Genomic DNA, 27,361 nt, shown 5'->3' with positions numbered 1-27,361 from the left:
ATAGGTATAAATACTGGGTAAGTAAAGACTACAGCTGCTTTGTTTGTGGTTGCCATGGTGACACAGTCCCAATTTTGTCTAGCCAACATAGTATGCATGAACTATTTCCTGGTGTATTTGGTTAAAATTTGACTCGTGAAGCCATAACTACTGAGTTGAAGGAATGCAAGGCTCAACAGAGCCTAGAAAGAAGCCAGGGTTTATTTTTGTTTACCCCCATCAATAATAGGACATTTAGACATAGCAACAACATTATTATTATTTTTAATTATTCGTCTATCATTCTAATAAACAAATGAGTAGTAGTCTTAGCTTGAGAGAGGATTGTTTTGATGTAAATAATTTAAATAGTGTATTTGGAAAATCACGTGCTTTCATGGTGTCATCTTTAGATTTTCATTGGTGACTTGCACCACGAGTCAGACTTCTCTGATAATTGCTTTATTTCTCAGACAAGATAATCAAGCTGTGTGGGCTTAACGTTTACTGAGAGTAGCTGCTCTCTGAAAGAAGTAATGATTTCTTTCAATTTTGGTTAATTCTAGGATAATTTAAAAAAAAATCAAAATAATTATGGTTTTTCAGGAAATACCACTAAACGGGAACAAGATCAAGGGTATGATTAAAACAGTCAGTGTTTTGTTTTTTTAATTTTGAGAGAAGCCGCTCGGGTCTAATAATGAATAAAATTCAGGGTTGTGGCTCCTTTTGTCAACATAAACATGAATGTAATTTTATCTGAATTTTGCACTAAATTATATATATTAAAAAAACAATCAGAATCAGTCAGACAGTTCAGATAAAAACTAGACAACAACAAATTTTGAAAAACACACATAGCTCTTTATAAGAGATGACAGATTCATCTGAGTCTGATTCTATGAATGTAGTTCATTTATTTTAAAAAATCAACTCTTTTTTTATTGTTTTGGGAGATAACGTTGTGTTTCTCCTCTATAAATCAGGAAGACTGTCTCTAAACAAACCTTTCTGGTTAGAATCCTGTGTATAGCACTTGCTCTGGCTGCTGAACAGACCTCATACCTCTTGTGGTAAGACTCAGAAGTCTGTCGTTGCTATTTACTTGATAGAGATGCCTCTTCGAACTAAGTCTAAAATGTGTCAGCCACAAGGATGTCACACCAAATGTTCTGTTGGTGGCTACAAGACCCCTTTTGCAGAAGAGAATATTTAGCCTTAACAGATATGGCCAAAGTTATTATCATCAGCTTATTTACATATTTGTCTTCTGTTGCCTGACAACAGTATGTTGGACTGAAACACAACCAGTGAAGGCTGCATGTTCTTGCCACAGCTCTGTGATGGTAAAATCCAATATAATCACTATACAGTGAAAGAAATGTATAATATTTACAAAGGTAAGCACACCATTGTTTTTCTTGTGACATTACCAATAAGTTTGATGTGTCACATGGCCCTCTTCCTATTGGAAAAACAAAAGTTGTATCCAAGATGGCCGACTTCTAAATGGCCACCATGGTCACCACCCATCTTGAGGAGTTTGTCCCCTCACGTATACTAATGTGCCACAAACAGGACTTTAATATCACCAACCATTCCCATGTTATTACGGTGTATCCATATAAATGGCCCACCCTGTAGAATAGTTGTATTGTTGCAAACCAAAAATTATAGCGCATAAAAGATGATCTCTGCCAAGGATAATAATGATGCCAACATTATAAACATGGCCTATTAGCCACATGTCTATTTTTGGTGTATATTATGTAGTTTTTGGTTTTAGCTTCTAAAAATTAATGACCACAAAAAAAAGTATTAAACTTAATGGGAAGAATTTCTAAAAGCAACTGCAATGATGCTGTGGTAAGGATGCCTGTGTAATGTGTTGCAGAAATATCTACTGTAGTTAGCAGCATGTACTTGTACCCTGTTTGTAGCTCAAGATGAGATACAGCGAGTCACTGCAGTGTCTGCCCTCAGTCTAACATGAGAGGAAGAACAAGCAGAGCAGAGCAGTCTTTGATTTTGATCTCTTGTTAATCTTTTTGAAGGACAGGCAATTAATGAATGAAACAGGACAGCAGGATTAGCAGAGCCAACAAGCTAGAGGGCTTATTTTTAGCATGTGTACTCCCTTGCACACTGGCTAACGGCATTAAACAATGTGAAATGCTTCGACTCTCCAGCAGATCATCAGTAGATCAAGTTTGTTGTTGTTTAATTGCTTCTGTGCTGTTGCTGTCTGAGTTTTTATGCACAGTAAAAATCAGTGAAAGTTGGGCTAAAAAGCAAAAGCAGCACCACTGAGGATCTCAAGTGATTGATCTGTGTTATCACTTTTTAAGAGTAAATTATGCTATGTTTTGCATATTTTCAGTGTCTCCAACTTTCTTTTACTGGAATTGAGCATGCCGTCATTTCCAGCAGATCAGAAAGAGAAACTAAAAAAGTGCCAACAGAGAGAAAGTTAGCAGCTGTGCTTTAGCAGATATCATATGGAATAAAGCACATGCACAAAGCGCTGTAGGGGTGCCAGTGTAACAGGCACCATTATGAGGCCATAAGTGTCCAGATTAAATTTAAAAAAAATGCATGCGAGTGGATTAGCAGAAATGACTGAAGAAATGGGAAACTCCTTTGGAAAACAACAACCTTCTGCAGATGGGGGAGGACACCTGCTGTGTAGCAAATGTGATTTTAGCAGTTAAGATATGACGACTGTATGTGACAGCTCACCTATATACCAACCTTGTCCTCCATGCTAGGACTCATTAATGGCTTTCAATAAACAATTCGGTTACTAGTATTGTTTCTTATTTGTAAATGAGATTGTGCACCTCAGCTTACACGTGTAAACTGTGTGTATTGCGGCCAGTTTGATATCACTGGTGGTGAAATATGGAATACAGAAAATTCTACTTTTAGCTATGTAACGTTTTTGTAAATGAAGGAAGGGCTTTTAGGTTTTTTACTGTTTGGAGTCTTCTCTCACCCCCATTCTCTGCGACCTGCTGGAGCGGGGGGGCTAGGAGGAGGAGTTGGCCGTCCGACTGTGGTCTGGAGTGTGGGGCCTCCCTGCTGCTGCGGAGTCGGGGCGGTCTGCCTCCCCCCACCGCAGGGAAAAGGGTAACATCACCTGGGTCTGGGTGCAGTTCCCCCCTCCAGGGGCAAGGGTACCTAGACCCGGTTTGTAGAGGACGCTTGGGGAGTGTGATCGTGTGTACAGCGTCTCTTTATGTCTGTCTCCACGTTGGTTGAGTGTGGAGTAAGTACATATGAGAGCATGAGGGTGGGAATGGATGTTTGTATATGTGTGTGCCTGTATTTCTGTGTCTATATGTCAGGTTGGGTATCAGGCGCCACCTCTCTGGGGACATCTCAGGCCCTCCAAGGTTTGGAGGCCTATCTCCCCCTACCACCACTTCCCCTGCCAGTGGCGGACCCCCTCAGACGTCGGTGCGTTGGTGGTTCTTTGTGTCCGGGGATGGGCGTCCAGGTACACACCGGCTCACTCCTTGGCGACCGCTTATCGGGGCCTGGAGCCTGGGGCTCGCTCGGGCCACTTCGGAGGTGGGGTGCCCCCGGCCTCTCGGCCTGGGGCTCGGTTACTCAGGCACGGCTGGCTGCCGGCGGAGCTCACGGGCGCGTCACTGCAACTCCCCCTGGCTTCTGCTCCGCGGCTGCTGAGTGAGCCCTCATCTGGGACTCTCCTCAGCTCTTTCTGGGACAGTGGCGCGGCTGCCCCTCTGTTGGTCTTCCTTGGTCTCTTGTGTTCTGGGGGCCTCTGGATGTCTGGAGTTTTGATCTCCTCCATACCTGCTTCATGCCCTGGAGGACGGGGCTGTGGCCCCCCCACACCCTCTAGCGGATCATTACATGAAGGAACCTTTTAAAAAAAAAAAAAAACAAGCGCGTCCATGCTCACAGGTGTACACACGGGTGATCACACCCACAAACTACACCCTTAAGTTTTTTTACTGTTATAGTATGTGTGTTGCAGTTAGTAGTGTTTTGTTGATAAGTGTTAGGTGACCAATATCTCACTCATGCCATGTGCACGCACTGTTGCTAAGCTAAGGTTACATATTGAAGAATTCATGGCTATTGATCCCAACTCATTGGAGCGATTAATGCAACAGAAATGTTTGAAGATCTGTATGGAGACGTGTGTAAAAATATTTCAGTTTATTTCTGTGAAATATGATTTACAAATGTGTACTGAGATTTGTAAATTGGGAGTTCGCTTTGTAATCGGAAGGTTGCCGGTTTGAGCCCCGGCTTGGACAGTCTCGGTCGTTGTGTCCTTGGGGAAGACACTTCACCTGTTGCCTACTGGTGGTGGTCAGAGGGCCTGGTAGCGCCAGTGTCCGGCAGCCTCGCCTCTCCCCAGAGTGTCTCACCAGTGTGTGAATGTGTGTGTGGATGACTGGATGTGTAAAGGGCTTTGGGGTCCTGAGGGACTAGTAAAGCGCTATATAAATACAGGCCATTTACCTCTTCACCTTTGTCTCTCTTAGTATGCATAGAGCTATGTCAACCAGCCACAATGTTACAACTACTAAAAGGTGAAGATAGAAGTATTTATCATCTAGTTAATATGCAAAGTTTCGCACTATAACCTTGGTTCCTGGCATTCATGAGGCTGTACTGTCCACATATAGTACCCTTTCCATTTCTATTACTATAACTTGTGTGTAATTTTAATAGTTTTGGTCAGTAATGTTATTATAAGGTACAGTGTGAAGTTAAAGTAATTATGTCTGTTTTCAATTGTAAAAAGTAGATTTCCACAGTTTGTTGTTGGCTTTAGATGTTATACACTTGTTAAAAATGTATTTAACATCTTGTTTGTAAACTTCAAAATTAGACAAGATATGTGTTATCTAACAAACACATTTACATAAAATTACAGAACCTATACTTATTTTACTTTTTGTTTAAAGTTTTTTTTCCACTTCTTTAATGCCTGTAGATTGACATAATCTCCATAGGGATTATCAAATTGTTCTGATTCTGATTTACTTATTAAATAAAAATCACATAGTTATAAAATTATGCCATATTTTCTGATTTTGTTTTTACAGTTTTTTTTATGTGAGAAAACATTTTACGGTTATTGTATATTTATTGGAAAGCCATGCTATAAAAACATCTCAGGAAAATGGCCTCAAGACTTGTAGATCTCAGTCCTGATTGAACATCACTGTGGCACACACCACGGATGTCCCCAGAGACTCCATCTATATGCCCCAGTGGGTTGCAATTGCCTTCGGCTGCACAAGGTGAACCAGCATAATATTAGATTAAGGTTATTGTACCAAGGCTAATAGGTGTATATGCAAACGGGCCCTTGCCTCTAACGCTACATCTAACAACTCTAACATCTCCAACATTTGCTGGAGGCTTAAGTATACTTGTTCATCTATGTCTCCACTCAGATGCTATAAAGCTATGCTACACCACAATGACATTATTTAGCCAATCATGTTTAATACTACAGGGATGTCTGCATGACCAGAGGGGTTCTTTCATGTTTGTAGTTTTGAAAGAGGACACTCTCTAACAATATTATTTCAGGCTACTTTCTAAGCTGTATGTACACTATACTGCATTACTGCCTCTACGGTGAAGGGTCTATAAGAAGTATAAAACACCACAAAACCCTAAAGATAATTAAGCAGCAGACGGTCTTTGAGGTAGTTCCAATGAGAAGAACTCCCAGCTCTTCTCCACTTACTATTAAGACAGGATGTGGGCATCGGTGGAAGGACTGCATGAAACAAAGAGAGTAAGCAACAGCGAAGAAGTACTTGGTGGTTTGGAGGTAATGCTCCAGGAAAGTTACTGAGTGGGAGAAAGTTGAGTTGTTGCCTAAAGAAATGCTCATTTTGCACCCATTAAAATCCTCCTCAGGGTCTGTGATCTTTAAGTCTACAGAGCTCCTCAAGGGGAGATAGAGCGAGAGAACTTAACAGTTAGGGAGCCCAGAGGCAAAGCAACAACCAGAAAACAGCGTAATTAAATTAATCCCATTATATGAGGATGTGTTACACTCAATGGCCGGAAAATCATTATTAATTGTTGTAACTGTTGCAGAGATTATTCTTCTTGAATTTTTCTTTTCATTTGCCTTAGAAGAGGTCCAGTCAAAACTAATAGGAACATTGTATAAATTAGTAGAAAAACAAGTTAAAAGAATTTAATGTGTGAATAATATTATCAAGAATGTGATTTTTTATCAAGAATGCCACCTGTACATAATGTTTTACATAATACTGATATGCTGATATCTAGTTGAAATGTAATTTTAGCCATAAAAAAAACATGTCTTAAGTACAGTGAAGGAGCTGTCAACAAAGCCTTCTTATTCAGTCATGTACAATCATAGCTATAGGAACTATGTTATCAAGTAACGATAGGTTTCGATACCCCAGTGCCTCCACTCCCTTGACATTTAGTAAAGCAAGGACTAGGTCCCAAGTATGGATAACCCCAGCAAGGGAGGAATGATTCTTAAGTGGTTTAATGAAAAATGCAATAAACAGAAGCACTATGAAAGTCCAGAAAATTAGCAGGCAAGTAGAGAACAGTATATAAACAGGGGAGGTAATTGGGGGAATTGGGTTCCCCATGTGAGGGGGCTGTGCCAGGTAGGTAAGGACAACTGAGGTGAGGACATATGTAGGTGGAAGGGATGATATACAGTACAAAGCTGAACTGTGACACCTACCACATTTTAAGAAGCACTCGGTACAAGGACTTTTGCAACAGGCTACTCTTGGTTTGTGCTCATGGAAGTGTTTGTATCTGTGACCCTTCAGCTTCAAAATAAAACAGTGAAAGCACACATTTTCCTAAAATTACATTATCTTTAGCTATACCGTCTTATCAGCAGGGTATGTATTTGAAAAGATGCAGAGATACTGGTAAAACCTGTAGCCAACATAATTTTTTGTAATGTACCAATTTAAAAAAAATGTCTTTCTTTATACAGTGGCCTATTATTTTTTTCAGGGAGGAACACTGCAGAAAAAGTCAGCCACCTGTCAGACTATATATTTCTGTCCTCTTTTCTGTCCTCACTTCGCTGTTTCCTCCTTTGAGCCTCTGTGTTTCCCCACCCTTCTTAGCATAACAGCAGAATTGCTACTTTAATCCTCCTCACGCCTAGTGTCTCAGAAAGCACTCATTTTGTTAGCCAATATTATTCTAATGACACTTTATTTGAAATGTAATGTCAAACATGCATTTGTGTATTTCACAAAGTTACATGTGTGATCTGCCTTTGATATGCTGAAGTTGTCATCCAAGTAGAACACACACAGACACACACACGCACATTTACAAGCGCAGATACAACACGCGCACTGACACGCGCGTCGTGCCAACGCTACGCAACAGCGAGGGCTGTTGTGAGGAAAGAAAGTGACTGATTACTTTTTTTATCAGAGGAATTTTAGAGAGAAAGAAAGCAGCAAATGAGAGCGCTGTCATCTTTCCTCTGCTCGTGACGGGATATAAATAGCAAGTAGGTTCTCTTAAAAGTCGAGATGAAAACATTTGCTTTGTTTCCAGTGCATAGCTGTAACACTTCTTTGAAACCTGAAGCAGGGAGAAGATGCTCCTTCATGTCTCCCTCAGTAAGCTGGAGAATAAGGAAAAACAAGAAGGCTCCTCTGAAATGCCTGACCTAATATTTGACAGATAGTCAAGAGATATGTATCCAGGGACCAAAAACAGATTTGCAGGAAAGATGAGCTCATATTGTATTTTATTGTACAATTTTATTAGGTTGCTGTGACTGAGCCGCTGTTGCAGAAAGGAAACTATTTCCTTTCTTCTTCTCCTACGAGAGGAAATTTCAGTAAGCAATTATAATGCTTTGAGAATTTGATTGCGAGAAACCTTGTTTTGATTAATAATAATAATAATAATAATGCAACTAAGGAGCATTGAAAGGTGCTGCTGTCCGGGTTATACCTTTCATACATGTTTATAATTTACCTATATTTTGTCAGTCTTTTTGCCCGTGCTGTCATATTACTACACTGTTAATTGCAAAGCCGCCTGGGGCAAGTTTGTTAATTGTGATGTTGGACTACATGCTTAAATAAAGCATGAACTTGACACTTACACTACTATCCAAACACAGGTTGTACTGTGTAAAAGTATGGGAAACCCTCTGAAGAGAAACAGTTGGTAGAGGATATAATGAGGCATTATATTCATGAGATCCACCAGAGTTTTCTTATCATGCTCCCTGTTGTGTAATTGACTAATCAACATCACCCAAAGTACACAGTCTTTGTTCTCTGGCTAATGCATTCTGATGGGTTCAAAGGCATGGAAAACAGAATGAGCAAGTTAAAGACCAAGCATATGTGTGTTTGTATGCAATTGTGTGTGTCGGGAGACCAATTACATTTCCAAGTTGTACTTCAAATGAGGCACATCGAAATACTGCCCTTCCCTGATTTGGCTCTTGCAGAAATGAGAGCAAACCTTGGCGATATGCATGCGAGCACATGCATATACACACACACACACACACACACACACACACACACACACACACACACACGTAAACACAAATATGTTTTTGTCTACAGTAACTCATCTGTTCATTTTGGCGGACTCCATGAGTGGTTACATAAGGTCTTTTCCCGGTGATGGCAGCTGCTTTGCTTAGCAGGTGAGGATGTAACAAAAATATTGATTCTGGACAAACAAATAGCCACCGACTCACTGACTGGGCAGAACTTACAAGTAAACAGAATAAAAAATAGCAGTATTGATTCTAACAAACAAATAGCCACAAACTGACTGACATGGGCACAACCTGTGAGTAAACAAAATAGCACAACTCAAATAAGGAACGGAGGAGCGATATCGCAGCGGTTTGTCATGTGTCGATTTAGATTTGCTGACTAATCCTCCTGCCGTTAGTTTCCACACTGGAAAGGCTCTAAGTACCCCACCTCTCTGCTGGGGTAATCTCAGTGCAAGTAAGCAGCATGAACATGAAGGGAGAAGGCCCTTGCTTTGAGAGTATATAAATTTCATAACATAAAATGCATGCATCCATTAATCCTTGGTAGTGAGTAATCCCAGAATGTTTACGTGCTGGGCTAATCTCCTTCTCTTCTGCTGAGGAACTGAGCACTAGGCTCCAACTTGCAGGTAAGCCTCATTCCCATACCTCACCCAGAAGTGCTAATCCCAATTCCAGATACAGAGACTAGGGAAAGAAAGAGAGGGGGTTTGGCACTGTCTGTGCGTTTGTGTTAGTTTGCCTGTGTCGGACCAGTAGACACCACATTAAAACCACGATATAACTGTTGTTGACTAATGTCGCTGACTTCTTTCAGCAGGTCGAAATGTGGGTGTTACAGAAATTCTTGTATAAACAGAGTGTTGTTGATTATTTTGAAATTAAAAGCTGAATTTGGTGAACATCGGTACACTTTTGAATTGTTTTCTGTATAAGTAGTGATTAAATCACAATTTAATCCTTTAAAGCTTGAACCATCAAGCATTTAAAAGGAATGTTTCTTGCATTATTGCATGTTTTTAATTTGCATCATGTTTGATACATCTGCCTTTTTTGCAATTTATTATTAAAAAAAACAATAAATTTTATTATTACTATTACTATTATTATTATTATTGCTTAAAAATGTCTTTAAAACTCCCACGGATGATATACAAGTCACAATAACTCACAAAAACTTTTTCTATCAAATATGATACACTTGAAATTAAGGGGTTAAGTTTCTAAAATTATCATTTTAAACTGCCACAAAACCACAAGTCATTGACTTAAAGTTAAAAATTTATTTTTGGATAAGATAATTACATGAAAGCATGATAATGTGTTGCAGTGGTTACCATTGGTGAGCCGGCACACTGGACTTCTCAGAGAAGTCGGAAACTAACCAAGCGCAATATTCAACCAAAAAAATACATTTTTCTCTTCAAGAACGCAAGCAAACAACTATAATTTTGCATTTTAATAAGCAACAACACCACCAACAACAATGTGCTTCATTTTTGTATTTTGATTTTTTGTTTTTTTCAACTGCAAAGTTTATAGAAAAACAACAATAAATATATTTTAACATTAACATGTTTGATTTAAGTGCTTATAAAAACTTATTTTGTTAATTGTCAGTGCTGTTAATTCCAGAGTGCCTCTCTAGGTTAGGCTTGTGATAGACTGGTGACCTGTCCAGGCCGATCTGTCCCTACCTCTTTCTAGTTAATGGTTAAAAAATGGATGGATGGATGGATGGATGGATGGATGGATGGATGGATGCAAAAATACATAAGGATAAAAACAAAAGATTGCAACCAACATATTATACTTGATACACTTGCAATTTGTCTGTTCACGGGTATTTTCAAATATGAATCCTGACACCGAGAAGAGTTGTTTTCTTCCAGGTTTCATGATTTTTTACTTTATCAGTACACATGCTGATAAGCAAATCATATTTTGATCATTTTGTATTGTTTTATTTTCATTCAGCCATTCTGTAGGCTGTCAGGTTTAAATGGTTGTTCCAAAGCATGGGAGTGTTTGCCCAACTGCGAGTTTGCATGGCTAGATTCTTTTCACTCATATACTTGCATGCAAATTGTATACTTACACGTGTCATTAGTTTGTATAACCACAATCTTTAATGCAAATCATTGCAAACCAGGTCTCCTGATGTGACGAATTATTTAACATGTTTAATAATAACACAGTATTTTTATGTTAATTGTATTTTTTAACTGCCAATTTCAGCCAAAAGCCTGTAATTAAGCACAACAAATCCTTCTCCCACTGGAATATTAATAAGTAATAATATTATGTTTGCAGCAGTGACAGGTACTTGACAGGTAAGGGGCTGTGCTTATATGTTTTGTATTGCCTTGTGATTACAGTTTTTCTCAAATGCTAAAACACATTTCACAAACGTTACCACCAGGTCCCCCAATGTCCAAACACAACACCCTTCTCTAAAGCTACATAAACACAACCACACCTTCCCACTGCAAAACTCAAACTCCCACACCAAGAGAGCAGCTCGAAGCTGTCAAAACTATAAACACTATACACAGCATTACACACTACAGCAAAACAATTGAAAACACAATGCTCAATTTGTGAGAAGGTTCTTTGTTTCATAACTGCCAATGCATATTTTAGAAGCTATACAGTAACGGATCGTCGTAGATCTCTGCAGAGGATTAGGCATTTAGATTTGTGAGTTTCATATGAGTAGTATAAATCTATAGAAAATCCTGCATGTACGTACACTACTGTAACACAACTCAATGCAAAAACAGAATCTATTGCACACAACAGTAATCTTGAAAACATGAACAGGGTGTGAAGTTTTTTTATTTACGTTATTCACACCACACACACACACCACAATCACTGTGCGGCATCATGTCGCTGAGCTGTTGCTCGCATCTCGTCCGTAATGATGGTGCGAGGTTGTCTTGCTCTCCCTCCTGGACCTTCTCCTCTCCCATGTTGGCCTTCTCCTCTTCCTCGTTGGTTGCTCCTCTTCCTCCTCTCATTTGAACTCCTCTTCCTCATTGGCCTGCTCCTCTTCTTCCAGGGCCAGCTCTTCTCCCTCCTCTGCATCAAATTCCTCTTCCCCTGACTCTGCCTTCATCCATTGTGTTTGTTTGGAACCTTCAGCATACTGTGCACTCTGAACTTGCTTTTACATGTGGGTACAGCATTAGCAACAAGTGTCTTCAATTTTGAGTCACTGTGTGTAGTGAATGACGCCAGGTGTGTTCCCTGTGTTCAAAGATTGGTGACTGTGGCAAGCATTTTGCATCACATGGGCTTTCATTTGAGGATATGAGCAGAGTTGTTTTGCAACATGTGTTTTAGCAAGGAAAAATGTGTTTAGATTTATGAGTACAGAGGGTTGTGTTTTGTGAATTGTGTCTTCATGTGACATGTGTTTATGGTACTGGAATATGGTGGCTACATTTAGTAAATGTGTTTAGACTACTGGTCATTTGGGTTACAGGATTGGCTTTTGTGTTTTAACATTTGAGAAAAACTGTAAATTGTCACAGTACTTACTGTATTTGTACTTACATTTAGACCTGACAGGTGGCAAGCAAATAGTAAATGCACGCTGTTATACACAGGCGTGCGTGTGTGTGTGTGTGCAGATGACGAGGATTCCTTATCCGGCTGCAGAGACAGTGATGGAGACAGTGAAAGGACACAAGGACAGCATGAGTGCAGTTATGGATTTTGCATCCAAATGAGGGAGCAAGTTAATTTTGTATACTTGTAAGCTGAGTATAATTTACACTTTGAGCATCCTGATGTAACGTGTGTGGGAGCGTGCATGACGTGGACAGAGCTGCAGAAAGGGCCAGCTTTCCTTACTCTAGAGGCCTTGAGGCTGTCTGACCTATTTTTGCCTGGGAGTAGATGGTTCATCACAAGCAGACACCAGCCACTGCACCTGGACTGAGACTGTAGGTGTATGTGTATTCATGTGTGCCTGTGGAACGATGCACCATATGTAACTCAAGCATTACCGCACAGCTCTGTTAGGTTCTCAGTGGTGAATGCACTCTCATTCCCTTCTCCTATCCTCTTTCCCCACCCATCACCTTTTCATAAAGCAGCCCTTTCCAACCACACGCACTCACACACATGCATCCACACACTTTCTCAATCTCTCTCAGGTGCTGCCTGCTGTGATGTCCAGTGCTGAGTGCTGCTGTACTTGCGTTCACAGCAGGACCTTCACACATGTGCGCACTCACTCAAACCCACACACACACACACACACACACACACACACACACACACACACACACACACACACACACACACACACACACACACACACACACACACACACACACAGAGAGAGATCCTGTTACACTAAATGTGTTCACAGCAGGGTAAACTTGATTCAAACAGCCAGTGAGAAAGTCTAATGATTGATGATAAGACCGGAATATCCGCAGCCACAGCAAAAAACACACAAACAGGTTATCTGGGACCTCCAGGCACTAAGCTCCTTTCACAAAGGAAGAGTGTTTGGAATCATTAGCTCACACATACGGGGGCTGTATCCCCCAACCACATTTACATGTATGTGTCACACCTGTGCTCATAATAATACCTATATGTGCCATCACGTTCCCCTTTGCATATCAACTCTCAGTTGTGCACTCTGGTGCTGCCTCTTTTTTTCCTCTCCCCTTCTCTCTGGTACTTTGAGACAAGTTTTTGCTGAACTGCTGAGGAGGCAGGCAGGTAAGCAGGCACATCAGCAGTGGGGCAGAGGTGCTGTTAGTCTGATGAGCAGTAAAGCTGTCAACACCAGAATAGCTATGAGGAGCTGCATTTGCTCTTATGTTTACCAACCCCGCTTAATGCAGTCCTTTAAGCGACACTATCCTTAACATCTTTATGGATTTTGAATGCCAAAGCACGAAATCTCACAAGCATAGAAGGTGTGCCATACATCTCCTCCACTGTTAGGTCTGTAGCTTCAGCAGTCTAGGACTGGATTTGTGACATGATGAAGGTGTTGCTCCTGTACCAGAAGTGTGATTGGAGTCTTTCCCACTGACGTAAGCTAGAGAGGAGTATTCTCATAGAGAACAGTGATGTAATGGACTGTGAAGGTACTAGTCAGTCTCCTTTTTGCTTCCTCTCCCTCTCTGTCTCACTGTTTCTCCCTCCCTCCCTTCTCTGTTCCCATCTCTGTTTTTTTTTCTTTTCCTTTTTGTCTTGGCAGGCTAGTCCTGCTATTCCTTTGGGATATCTGAAATCAAACCCAACAGCTCCCTCGCTTGGTGACAAAAGGGAATTACATCTAGATACGTCTGCCGTTACTTGCACACATAATAACGCGGCACAGTGCTCCTCCCTCACCCTTTTCCTTCTGATATTTCATTCGGTTGCCAGCCACCACTCGGTGTTACGCTGTACCTAGATCAGTCCTTAAATGGTTTGTCAGATACTTTCTAAACACAGACAGTTCTTTTGTCACATTAGCTGTCAAGATTGTGAAACATTAATTAGACTCAAGTTCCCACTAAGGAGTCCCATGCTAGTGCTTCTCCTCCTCTTCTCCTCCCCCTTTTTTTCTTCTGTCCTTGTTCTCTGTCTTCATCAAAGAAGAACAACCAGCTTTCTCTGCCCCCGGGAGACATCACAGTGAGACAGACAAACCTCCCAGTCCTCTCCTCTACTTGACCATCCCACCGTGAGCAGAAAAAAACAAAATACACACACACGCACATGCACATGCACACACACACACAGATAGAGAGAGAGGCACGCTCTCTCGCAGGCTTTGCTTTGTCTTGCCGGGTGGCCTCCTTGACTTTACCTGTCTAAAATTACAGAGAGTTCAGAGTGCCATAGAAACAGATGCACAAACATCTGTACCCACACGCACTTTGCAGTTGTTCTTTCCAATGAATTCACCACTAAGTCAACCTTCTTTCCAAGAAAATTCCAAAAGCAAAAGGAGGAAACAACACGCATGCACACGCCCACACACAACAACAACAACAAATATATGCTTGCTGGTGCATGTTGGCATGCAGACGCACACATGCATTATACATGAAAACAAACACACACCTATACAGTGCAGCTAGAGATGTACTATACGTACACGCATGTGCACAAATACCAAAGTGCAATGGGGAGTTTGAGAGAGGAAGCCCACAACATAAATATCCAATTACTAAACACATCAAACGCACAGAGGATGAAATATTGATAACTTTGAGATATTTATGTAATCCACAATGGTGCCTTATATAAGTGTTCCATTTAGAAGGAGAAGCAGAAGTGTGCAGGGAGGTATTGTTTTTCTTTTTTTAACATCACAGAAAGAGAAAGAAACTCTGTTGTATGTTGGCAGACAATGGTGTGAGCATATGCGAGCACTGGCTGAAAGCAGTTGAAAATGAACTCCCTCTTCCTCCCTGCAGTTCTCTCTTACCCAAAGTGCTCGCACTGAAGATACATGTGTGAGCACTTTGGGTGAGATGTCTTAACCACGAGTGTAAACCACATTCGAGTGAGCTCCAGTCAGAGATCCCCCTCTCAGAAATAAGACAACAATTGAAAATGAAAGCAAAATGAGTGATGACTTAATCACTAGTGGGGCTCTACTCTGCTGTTGGGTGTACATTTATGAGGGGGAGTGACTGGGATGTTTTATTTGGCAGTTCATATTGGGTTGTCAATCTTTGGGTGATAAAGCACGTTCCAAGCATATGGAGCTGACGGGGGAAGGTTTTGGGCTTCTGTCTTCGCTGCTCTGCTTTGAGCTGCAGATCATAGAGTGTTTGCAAAAGCATAAACAAGCAAGAAAATATGGATTCTCTAATTAATTGTAAATTGTCACCGCTTGAAGTGGGGATGCTGAGTGATGTGTGCATGTAGAGTGTGTGCTTGTGTTTTCATGAGTGAGAGAAAACGAGAGGGGGAAAAAACAGAGGGGAAGGCTGAATAATTTGACTTAACTTTCGTGCCTTATCAACAAGGCACTCTTCATGGTTTTTCCTTTGAAACTGCTGTTCCCCACTAAGGCCGAATAAATTAGAACTCTAAATAGGAATAATAATGAGAGCATACGTTATTTCTGTTGTTGGTACTGGTTGATGTTGTTGTTGTTTGTGTCGGCAGGAAGGCTCAGATCTCCATATATGCAAAAAGGAAAAAAAAAGGTAACTTCCCCACATGCTTTACAAGTTTGGAGGATCATTTTAATGGTGACCCAAAAAGATGTCCTAGATATTTGGTGAACATCCTTTTGAAAAATTCCTGAAACTACAGACAGCGAAACAGAGGGAAGAGACGGAGAGAGAGAGAATGGAGAAAAGGCAGAGAAAAGATAGAAGAGGAAAAGATTTGATGAAATGGAACGCCTCCCTGTGTCGGGAATGACTTAGAAATTCAAACAATTCCCTGCAATGTCAGTCAAAAGCATTGTTCTATTTAGACGACAAAATGTTTGTTTATCTCCAGATCTGTACTCGGTATGGTAAGTACTTCCAGACCGAGTGAAAAATCATACGGAAGATTAACTATGACTAACCTGTGATACACTAACCTATGATTCAAGCATGATGCCCTGCTCTGAATGAGCATCTAGTCTCGGTGTGATCCTGCTGGCACTCCGCTTCAGGGAATTCCCTGATGTAATGTGGAAAATATATTCACACAAGAAAGCAAATCAAAGCTTACATTCCCCAAACATCTTGAGTCTTTTTAAGTTCAGCATATTGTTGTCTTTTGTATAACTGGTGTTTTTTACTACTTAAGATCAACTTTAACGTTACTTACTTGAACCGTTTATGACATGCAAAAGCAACTGTAAATATTCTGATAATATAACAATTCAGATTTATTTCATACTAGTCATTTCACATGTTATCCATTTCTTTGTTGTTTAGTTTGTCTTCCATGGGCTGGGAGAGATGATGCAGGAGTCAACTACATGCTTAGACTGTGTAGCTTAATGGTGTAATAAATGAAGTACTGTGAAAAATCATGGGCTCGTTTTTTGTCTTAATTTCACTTCATTGTTTTCAGTTATTCTACCTGCTTAAGGGCAAGTGCATTCCATTTTAGAAAAATATTTTCTTTGACCCTGACCACATATTTTGAAGAAGTGCATCACTCCAGGAAATAAGGGAGGACAAATCCTTTCCCACAATGACATAAAATATTTGTAAAACACACACACACACACACACACACGCACACACACGCACACACACAAAAGAAAGACACAAATTTAAAAAAAATTGATCGTGGTTCGCCTACATGTGGCAAATGTCTCAAAACTAGTAAATTCATTGTTTTCCTTCTATGTGCATGACACTCATTAGGGAGTCTACAGTGCTGCTGTTGTTTTCTTGCATAAAAATGATACAGCCTAGAGTGGAGCTACATCTATCTGAAAATGTAGACCTGACAATAATGACCTTATGTTCTGATCGGTTTTTTAAGTGTCAATGACTCAAGCCTAAAACACTGTTTTCTTAAAGAAAAAGCTTCTTGAGCATTTTTGTTAACGTTTTTGATGCGAAATTAATATACATCTGTGAATGATTGAAATCTGTAAGTCTTTTCTGTTCAAATCAACAATATAGAACCACATAAAACTGCGTGCTATGTGCTTAAAGTGATTGTTTTCTAGTACTTCTGCTGCTAACAAATGGGTCATTTTAGTGTAGGTAGAGGCTAATGTTGGTTTCCTCACCTCCACTGCCCTTTCTTCATAGAGACCGCCTCTGAAATTCCAACACTGACATGCAAAATACAGATAGCAGCTCTTATGCACTCACAGCACTGCACAAGGTGCTGCTGCCCTCAGCCCTAAACACAGAGCAGCTTCAGAGGCTGTGCACTTTCTAGAGTTTCCCTTTGGTAAGATGACAGGAATAAGATAAAATAATAGAATAAGGTCTATTTTATTCACCTTCGGGGAAATCCGTTGCATAAATAGGGACAGTGTCAACTATGGGTCACTGACCATTCACATTAATAAAGATCTAATTTCATTTTTTGCCTTGTCATGGTTTTCTTGTGGTTTAGTAAGACAAGTTTGTGTTCCTCCTGTTTCATGTGTGAGTTAGCTTTTGCTTGTTATCCTTTTCTACATCGTTTGGTTTGATTTTAGGTGATTGCTTTCACCTGTGTCTTGCCCACATTTATTTGTCTTATTTTAAGCTATCATCAAACTTATCAGACATATGTGTTAGGATGCATACAGTATGCATCTTGGTAATAATCCCCCTCTCCCAGACTTAGTCACAAGCTAAGTATGAGGTGCTACTGCCTGGTAGCACAAAGCACAGTGTGAAGCTCATGTGACTGTATTAACCTTTCAGACCAAATCTCCTGGAGTCACGAATGAGAGCGAGCGAGATCAGAAAGTAAAAGTTGAAGAGACTTTAAAAGCATTAAACAAAGAAAGCAGAGAACAAAACAATTGAGTTATGTCTTCTTGCTCCTCTGAAGCAACCAAGTCTCAGTTTCTATCTCTGGTTTGTTTTGACACAGAGTGTCTTTAATATGCAGAAGTGCAGATTTGGCAGTGAATTGTCAAGAAAATCAAAATGAAGCAGGGAGCACTGCGCAGCACTACATGTGGCTTCAAAAGCAACACAAAGAACTACAGAGAATTCCACTGACACATTCTTATCATAAAATGATGTTTTGTTTTGTTTTTTAAAAAAAAAACATGATTATATCCATATTTGGTTTCATAACTCAGAACAGACCAATAGACTGATGAGTCTGAAAGATAATAAACTTGTAGATGAAGGAATCTTGCTGGTTCGATGACAGGAATTTATCATTTTGCCATGCTGGTCCTGTGGTGAAAGAATCAGTGTAGCCTTTGGTGAGGATCAGATGATTCATTGAAAAGCAAGATACATTAAAGCTTCCCAGAAGTCTTACTATTATTAGGCAGATCACAATGCAGCTACGGTATGAGCTATCAAAGGCACTACTTTTTCTTACAGAGGTCGAGGAATGGGGGTGGTGGTGGTATGTGTTCTTGTGTCGCGGTGGGGTAAAAAAAATGTTACATTCCAGTACACACTGACGTGGGGGTGAATGAATAGAGGTATTTATGTTTAGTGAATGGCTCTAGTCATGCTACCAAAGTTGAGATGATAGCGAAAATCTAGCATGACGATAAATTGTGCTAATGAAATTACTCAGCTTATTTTAAAGTGTAAAGATGGAAAGTGCATACGATGTCATATAATCCAAACCACACTGAATATGCTCCATAGTGTGGTGTTTACACATTTGCCTGGAAAGCAAACGTTGCTGGTTCAATTCCAGCCAGAGATGCAAATCCCCTTTCAGGTTGTGTAAGCAAGGAGATCTGGTGTAAAACTGCTGTGGTGACCCTTCTCACTGGGTCAAGAGAGCAGCAGAAGGTTTCTTCATCAAAATCTCATTGACTTGGATTTGCTGGGGTTTTTTTGGTCATGTTTCTGTCTTCTTAGGCAGTACATTGGTCTTATTTCTTCAGCTAAGATTACTATTTACTAATGATTGATCTCAGTTTGAAACTAACAAACTTCACAGACATAGTGCTGTGTGCTGTTTTTTGAGCTATGGCACTGACATCAGCATGCTACAATCAGAAAGTTTGACCGTTTTGCATTTATAGTTTGCAAAGCACAGTGAACAAATTCAAGCATTAGCAAAATTTGATGGTCATCCGATAAATTAGTTGGTCACTGTAGATTATTTGTCTCTTTACTCAAAGACATAAATCTGAATCTCCTAATGTCAATAGAGAACATCAGAGGCAAGCAAAGTCATTAGGATGCATGCATGAATAGAAAGACACAAATGGCTGTTGATCACCACAGTCAAGCTTTACATGCATCCAACCATCCAAAAAGTCCTGAGATATTGCTGTCTGTAACATAGAGGTGGACAACCTAAGCAGCCCTAGATATATGGAGGTAGCATGTGATAAACTAGGTGTAGTAACAGAACAATGTTTGGTTACTTTATTCGGCTGTTGTACTTTTACAATATGGATATGCATGCTTACTTCAATGACTGTATGCATATAAAAAACAAAACTATCCAAGTGGGTGTTTGGTGCTCTTGGAGTGCCTCTGTGATGCTAACCTAGACATGAATATAAATAAACTGCATAAAAAAACCCACCTAGGGATTTTTCATTGCCTCTAGCCATACACTATGTGCATTCACAGAAACAACCCAATTAATGAAACACCTGCTTCCAATTTCCTTGGATTTCCACACTAATCATGCAATCAAGAGATTGAATAGAAACACCCTAGATGCAACAATAGGAAACCATAAGGCATCACTGTGCTGTTCGACATCCTAGCTGTGCACATCGGACTGATAACAGAGAACTGGGCATCTTAGTAGAAACAAATGCTTTATATAATAAAAAACCTGGTAACATAAGGGATTTTTTTCACTCTGTAAACTAACTCATTAAATATTTTTAAATATTGTGAAATTTTGTTTGTAGTCTTTTGGGCTCCAACTCAGCTCTGCTTTCTCTAGCACTGTTTCAGGCCTAAATGGTTGCATCACTCACACTCTCCTTATAATTGCTCCTCCAGAGTTCACTGTGTGTGTGACATGCCGTCCATGCTTCACCACAACCCTTGTAAGAGCCTCAAAACCATTTAGCGCTGCGGTGCTACTTCATCTAACGACACCATAGGGACACCTGGTGGTACAGAGAAACCTTGAGGTGACAATATTTAACATGGCAATGTTTGTTTTCCACCCTCCCTCATTTCTTCGTCACCTGCTGGGATCACACTCCATTTGGGTATTTGCAGTCCAACCATCCGGAGTCTCAGTGTATGTCTTGTGATGGTGTACACACTCACACTTGGCATTTTGAGCAAGATTTCTAGAAACAAAAGACATTAAAAGGATCTTCCTGGAAATTACTGTGATTGCTTTGGAGTACACATTTGGAGTACACATGGAGTACTGCGCTTTGAAAGGATTCCTAGTGGTTTTAATAATACAAGGTAGGGAGGTAGTAGATAGGTGTGATTATGTATACAGAGATGTTCTGATGAACGAGTCACAACTGCTTACTGATTCCAAACCACTAGTTTAATTAACTATAATCTACAAAATGAATAAATAATAGTATGACAAAGTGAAGGAACAAGTATAAATAGATGTGTTTAGATTTGATTCACTGGCAATCTGAGATAATGCTACCACATATACTTTATATGTTCATTACATGTGAAAATGTCATGCATATTATATACAAAGATGTAGTAACTAGTCCTTAGGTATATTAAATTATCAATATTCATCACTATCAAAAAAAAAATTAAATGTCATTAAACGTACTATATTCCCGTTTGTTCACTGTGTCCTTAGGTCTGATGACGTCTATCCAGTCCTCCACTGAGGGCACCCACTATGGACGGACCTCACCACAGGAACCAGAGTTAACCTCTGCAGGGGTGGCACCAGCAGTACTGTCCCCTCCTAGCCTGAAGGAGGTGCAGCAAGCTGTGCAGGAAGCCTCAGAGCAAGTGGAGGGTCGTAGGACAGAGGAAGTGCTGAAACAACTGCTGGAGAAGGTGGTGGAGGTTGCTCTCGGACAAGCGGATGGAGGGAGTGATGCAAAAGTGGATCCGGGCACAGTCCAGAAAGCAGCTGAGGAAGAAGCTGACTTTGAGGCAGAAGTGCTGGAGCAGAAAGTGGAGGATGAAAATATGGGCATCAGTGAAGAAGATGCTGGTGTTGAAGAGAAGCAGGATGAAGTAGGGGTGGATGCATCTGAAGATGTAACTGATAGAGGAGTTGTCATGGAAGAGCATGAAACAGCAGCTGGATCTGTGGAGAAAACCACAGCAGGTGTAGAAACTGGAGTCAGAGAAGCAGACACTGTGAGGGTTATTGATGAGACTCTAGGAACTGAATTCAGTGATGAGGTTGTAGAAGGAGTTGGAGCCACTTTAGACGAGACAGGAGAGGATTCAGCTGTAATGGCAAAAGTTCAGGAGGACAACAAAGATCAGGCTGTGCTGTCAGAAGAAAAAGGTGCAACACTAACAGAAATACAGGAGACAAAGGAAACTCTGGATGTTGAGGAGGTGGCAGTACACAGAGAGCCTGAACTCAATCTTGGAGAGGCTGATGTGGAACAAATAGGAGATAAGAAAGAAACTTGGCTAGACAAAACAGCAGGTGAGACAATAGCGCTGCTTTTGGACAATTATCAGATAGAAGCCACACAAACTGCAGTCAGAGAGCCAATACTTGAGGAGGAAGATGTAAACATAGCTAAAGAGCCAGATGGACCAGAAGAAAAACAAGAACAAGGTCATTTAGTGGAGGAAGGAGCTTCAGTAGAGGTAGAATTAGGAGGTACAACTGTGGGGGAAGCAAAAGTAGATGACAGAGATGGAGAGAGTGTGATCAAGAGGAAATCAGTGGTGCTCGTGAATAAAAGAGATGGCCAAAAAGAAGAAGCAGAAGAGGAGCAGCTTGCTTCGGAGACTTCAATTGACAGTACAAAAAAGGATCAAGGTGAGGTGGAGTTGCAAAAATGTAGAAAATGCACAGGAACTGAAGTGTAACCTACACTAAGAAATAAGGTTTCAGTCTATAATCTTTCATCTTTTAGACAGAGTAAGTTTTATCTGTCATATTAACTTTAATCTTAGTTCATCTGTCTCTGTTAAATATGTGAAATGCAGAATATCTAGAACCAGCTCATAATTTGGGTCACAAAAACTTAAAACTGCCATGGTCTTTAAAATTGCATTTGCATAAGACTCAGCAGATTTGGTTAAGCATTGCATTGTGTGCATCATAACATACTTAAAGACCTTAAATTAGGACTATAACAGCTTTTAGTGCAACAAAAAAGGCTGGTTACTAGACTATGTCCGAAAACCCCTATAATGTAAATAAGAATATTTAACACTGGCTAGTCCTGCTCTGTTTGCTCAGAAAATCTGACATTTCTACTCTGAGTACATTGATACAAACATGAATCCTTTACCAGTTTAATCCTCCATTCCTCTACGGTCATTGGTCATTGAGACCTATGCAAAAAAGAAAAGACACTTTCTGCTACAAATGCATACAAATCACGACCCACCAGGGTCTTTTAGCTATGGCACATCTGTACTTTATTCTACATTCCACTGCTCCACTTGACAAAACCTTAGTCTAGGCCTCTACTCTTCATTTTCATGTGTGTGTCACATACTAAACCTCACTTCTAGATGTGGTGGGGATCTCTGGCCCAGAACCTGATGGTGGTGCTGAAACCACCATATTGCAGAGCTCTGAGAACCAGGCTTCCACTGTGGATTTATTCCTCATTGATGTGGAGACTGAAGAAAGAAACCTAGATGATGAGAAATTTAACAGCAATGAGATCATCACCCCGACCAATGACCTTTCCCTGTATGACCCAGCTGATGCCCATCCTACACTGGATAATTTTATGAATGATGATCTAGCCGAACACCCGAGGACTGAAGGAGAGGCATTGGGGGAGACCAATGAGCTAGTTAAAGATCCAGGTAAAAGCTAAACTTACAGTATAGATAACTATGTATTTTACATAGCCCAAAGACATGCATGGTAGATTGATTGGTGATTGCAATGTGGTCTTTGCGTTTGCCCTGGGACTGACCTCTCTAGGCTTTGTTGCACCTTTTTGTCTGTGTGTGTGTGTGCGTGTGTGTGTGTGTGTGTGTGTGTGTGTGTGTGTGTGTGTGTGTGTGTGTGTGTGTGTTTTTACAGCAGTCTTACAATAGCAGCTGTAACTTTTCCCTCCAAAAGTCATATATTAGATTTGCTGTAGTTCTCAAACACTTTTAGAAACACATCCTAGGCTATAAATAGTTTGGGAAATATTCAACAGGAGATTTGTTTTTTTCCACATTAAAAACTTGGGCAGAATAAAGAAGAAGAAAACAGATCATTATCATGATTCTGCCAGCAAAATATGCAGATGGCCAGCTTGATGTTTTTCCATTCCACTGAGCAATTGTGCAGGCTAACTATACCCTAACTGGTGGGGGAAGACCAGAAAGTTTGGACCCTCCTGTCACACAGGCTACAACATGCTGTTTTCTGCCTCTTGTATTTGCTTCATATTTTTTGTAGGAGCCAGTGCCATTAGACACATGCCAGTTTGGGCTGGCACAATTTTACTGGCAGATTGTTTAAAATGACGTAGCGGTGGCAAAAAACAAAAGGTCTTTTCTTCTATGAAAAACCATCATGTATAATTAGACTGCACATATCCATATAAGAGCTTCCTGTTTGTACATTTGCTGGACACTTTGACATACTTGTGGCTGCCCATCAGCCACAAGTATGTCAAACTTTGTATTAAATCTAATGCTTCCACCTGCTCTGCCCTGCAATTTATCTCTCTCTGCCTTATTGTATCTGTTTAGAATCAACTGAATTAGGCTTGGAACCATGGAAAATCGGAGCTGTTACTGCTGCAGTTTTCCTGGTTTTGCAGACTGCTGTCATCATTATCTATATCGTCAAACGTAGTCACAAAAACAAGTAAGTTGCACCAGCTTCTGTGTACTTGATCTACAGGAACATTGATTCAAAACAGTTCTTTTATAGCCCCTGAGTTCCTAAAATTACAGCTCTAATCTTTTCTTGTTAGCAAAAATGCTTTTCTTGTTAATCTCTGGCCAGCAGTATTCCTTTAAAGCCTGCCTTCCATTATTATGCTTTGATTAGGTTAGACTACACGTCAAACAGCCTCATTTTAGAGTACATTTCTTTTACAACACAAATTTGTACAATACCATTGCATGAATATCTGTCTGACTCAGTATTTGTAAAGCAGACTCCCCTCCTTTTTTAATTACTTTTGTGAACGTGAATGCAACTAACATTTGTTGCATTTGCACTAGTGTCAGCCACCTTCCACTTCTTTTTCTCTGATATCCGAAACAAACCATTTGATTGCTACCTGTAACAACAAAAGTGCTACAATCACAGATGGGACTCAGAGCAGAACGGGCACATGATTGCTTTAGATGTTGCCTGAGCTCAAGGTAACATTTCAACACTGATACATGATGAAATCAGACCACTGTATCCAGTGTTGGGTCAGAATTTCCTCCTCTGTTCACAAAAGAGAATGGTCTTGCTTCAGTTATATACTTGGCTACTTTTTTATTTCTCTACATGACTCAGTGCAACGTGCAGTTAATTTGTAGAAGGTCAAGAGTAAGCAAGAAGAGCAATAATAGTGATAAAGGGATATTGTTTATGTGTTTGTGTGCGTGCAGCAGCCTGCCCCGACAGCGTGCATGTGAGGAAGAGTGTGTTGAACCAGAGGCAACTACAGGAGATGACTACAGTGATGATACACTGCCTGCGGGCAATGGTGACCCTCAACAGTATGTTCTCACCAGTGTTTCTTGCAGTGTTATAGATGCGTACAGCACACATGAGAGTATCTGCAAAAATAAAGGAAAGGGACAACATTAAGAGTCATAAAATGCTGCCAGAATTGTGTCATTTTGCAATCTAACACAACCTAACACACAATCTTCCACAGGTGTTTATTTGACTTGAGATCTGCTGACTGCAAAGTCGCATTCAAAACATTTAATATACAGTGTTCACATTCTTCTTTAAGCCTGGCCTTTTTCTCTCTTCCCAACCTTTTTATTTTTTCTTACACTGCTCAAAAGAAAATTAAGGTAATGCTTCCTTTTCACAGTATAACACAGAGCCAGTTAAACTTCAGGGACATCAATCTGTCTTGTTAGAAATCATAAACCATTGTGAATCCAATTCACTTGCTTTGGTGCAAATGAAAATGACAACAGGCGTACTGCAGAGGCAATAACAAGACTCCCTAAAAACAGAATGGTTTTCTTATCCCCCCCTCCTCCCTTTTTCCTAGTTTTTCTATTTGTTAGTGTCCTTGTTACTGCTAGTAACATGAGACAGTACCAGCAGTCAATTCAGGACACATCCATGCTTTCCACCATAAGAAGGTTCACTGTGTCTCCCTGTACAGTCTCAGAACTGAGAAAGAGATACTGACCATTACACAAGAACAGCTTTGCAGGGCTTCGACCCAGTAGCATGACTGGTATCAGCTCTTTTGCATGATAGGACCACTGCAAGAGCCCTACAAAATGATCTCCAGTGGGCTACTGACCAGACTCCATGGACATGGCATGCATTAAGTGATCCCTTAACTTTTTTGAGCTGTGCATTTATACAAAGTGACATCTCTTAAACTATTTTAGGACTGACAAGCAAGCAGAAGGTGCAAACAACCTTCACAGATGCGGAATTAAAATGGAATCTTAACTTTAAACTTTAAAAATAATCGAATGCAACAAAGCTTAAATTTTATTGGCAGCCTTCGCTAGGCTTCATCACAGATTACAAGATACAAGATTTCACTGATTTCTTTCCTCAGCTACACTTACTTACTTTTCCATTGTGACCTGCCTAAATATCATGTACTGACCTGCATAGGAGGTCAGGAGCCACCAGTTGTGTGCTTCTCAGCTGATTCCCTCTTGGCGCTTTTACAGTGTAATAGCCCCGGGATTCTGCTCAAAATGTCACATGAGAATGTGAGTCCCGTGAACCAAGAGCATTACTGGCTAATACCACTGCTTTTGCTAATCAGACCGGTGGGCTTGGCTCAGTAATTAAGCTACAGTTGTGTGCTTGCAGTGAGAGACCATGTGAAAAATATGCATGTGGTGACAATCAACTGTAAACAAAAAATACTAAAAATTCAGAGATTTTAGAGATTGAGAGTCTGTGTATTTGTGTGTTGCTTCAGCGAGTGAATGTGTATAAGACACAAGTAGAAATGTGATGCCTGCCTTGCACAGACAATAACAAAGCAACACTGAATTATTAAACAGTCGACACAGTAATTTTGAAATGTGTCCTTGTTAAGAGACTTTGCAGCAGCAGTGACAATCCAGTCGTCATCAGAAGAACCTAAATTCCTGTTAATAGAAAACAAAATTTGCTTTTTAAATACTTTTTTGGTTTTTAAACTCTTTAGCAATAAATGTTTCCCCCAAAAAAAGTATTTCAAGAGTCAAGGTGGCTGTAAACAACTGTACCTGAACAAAAGATGCTGGGACAAAGTCTTTGGTATTGCATTGAACTTGGTGTCCATGAGGTTTCACTTGAAAGGACGGCATCTGTCTTTGACGCACAATTCAGTGGGTGCTTGGCTGAAATCATAGCCGCAGAAAAAAGATCGTACTTCATTATCCTTGGAACTTCAAGCAAACAGCTCAACAAAAAACAAAAACAAACAAACAAAAAACTCCACAGTGCTCTAAAATTATTTTTCAGTGAGCTTTAAACTGTAACCCAAATCCAGCTCCTATCTGAGTGACTGGTAGTTTCAACACGATCACCTTTAGCCTAGCTATTTCGGCCTAACAGGCCCCACTCTCTTATTAAGTCTTCCCATCCATATTGAATGTTTGCCTGCCACACTTGAATGCATGATGCACATCACCTTGAAAGTCAGAGACAAGAGGACAGAAATGTCTTAATATCCATTTGACAATAACCAACGTAAACCTCACCCGAGCCCAACACAAAACCCAAAGCAGCTGTGTGAACATTAAACTCATCAGGCATTCTGGGTAACGTGCAAATATTCAGCACCCAGGCAACATAATGGAAATGCTCTTAGGACAGCCGCATTGTTGCCCTTGAGGGGTAGTCTACTAGGACGTATTAAAAATTTCAGCCAGGACGGTATCCCCTGCAATTATTCAATAATGTCAAGTGATCTGTTTGTATCTAGGTGTGTCA

At 40.3% G+C, this 27,361-nt stretch overlaps 1 protein-coding gene across 1 annotated transcript in view; it reads left to right on the top strand.

The window, feature by feature from the left end:
• LOC146707890 (uncharacterized) overlaps positions 1 to 27,361 on the top strand; it is a 49,913-nt gene that overhangs the window by 21,094 nt on the left and 1,458 nt on the right. The window contains exons 2-5 of the mRNA XM_085459471.1: positions 20,924 to 22,081; positions 22,786 to 23,088; positions 23,974 to 24,091; positions 24,835 to 24,945. Coding sequence (XP_085315597.1) covers positions 20,929 to 22,081; positions 22,786 to 23,088; positions 23,974 to 24,091; positions 24,835 to 24,945 — 1,685 coding nt within the window. The 5' untranslated portion in view covers positions 20,924 to 20,928. The remainder of the gene's footprint in view (positions 1 to 20,923; positions 22,082 to 22,785; positions 23,089 to 23,973; positions 24,092 to 24,834; positions 24,946 to 27,361) is intronic.

Source organism: Copadichromis virginalis, linkage group LG6 (assembly GCF_057382275.1).
Source record: "Copadichromis virginalis isolate Kocher_CV1m ecotype Utaka linkage group LG6, C_Virginalis_male_GT1.1, whole genome shotgun sequence".
NCBI lineage: Eukaryota > Metazoa > Chordata > Actinopteri > Cichliformes > Cichlidae > Copadichromis > Copadichromis virginalis.
Note: the sequence above shows the minus strand (reverse complement) of the source record. Positions and strands in the feature narration are given on the sequence as shown.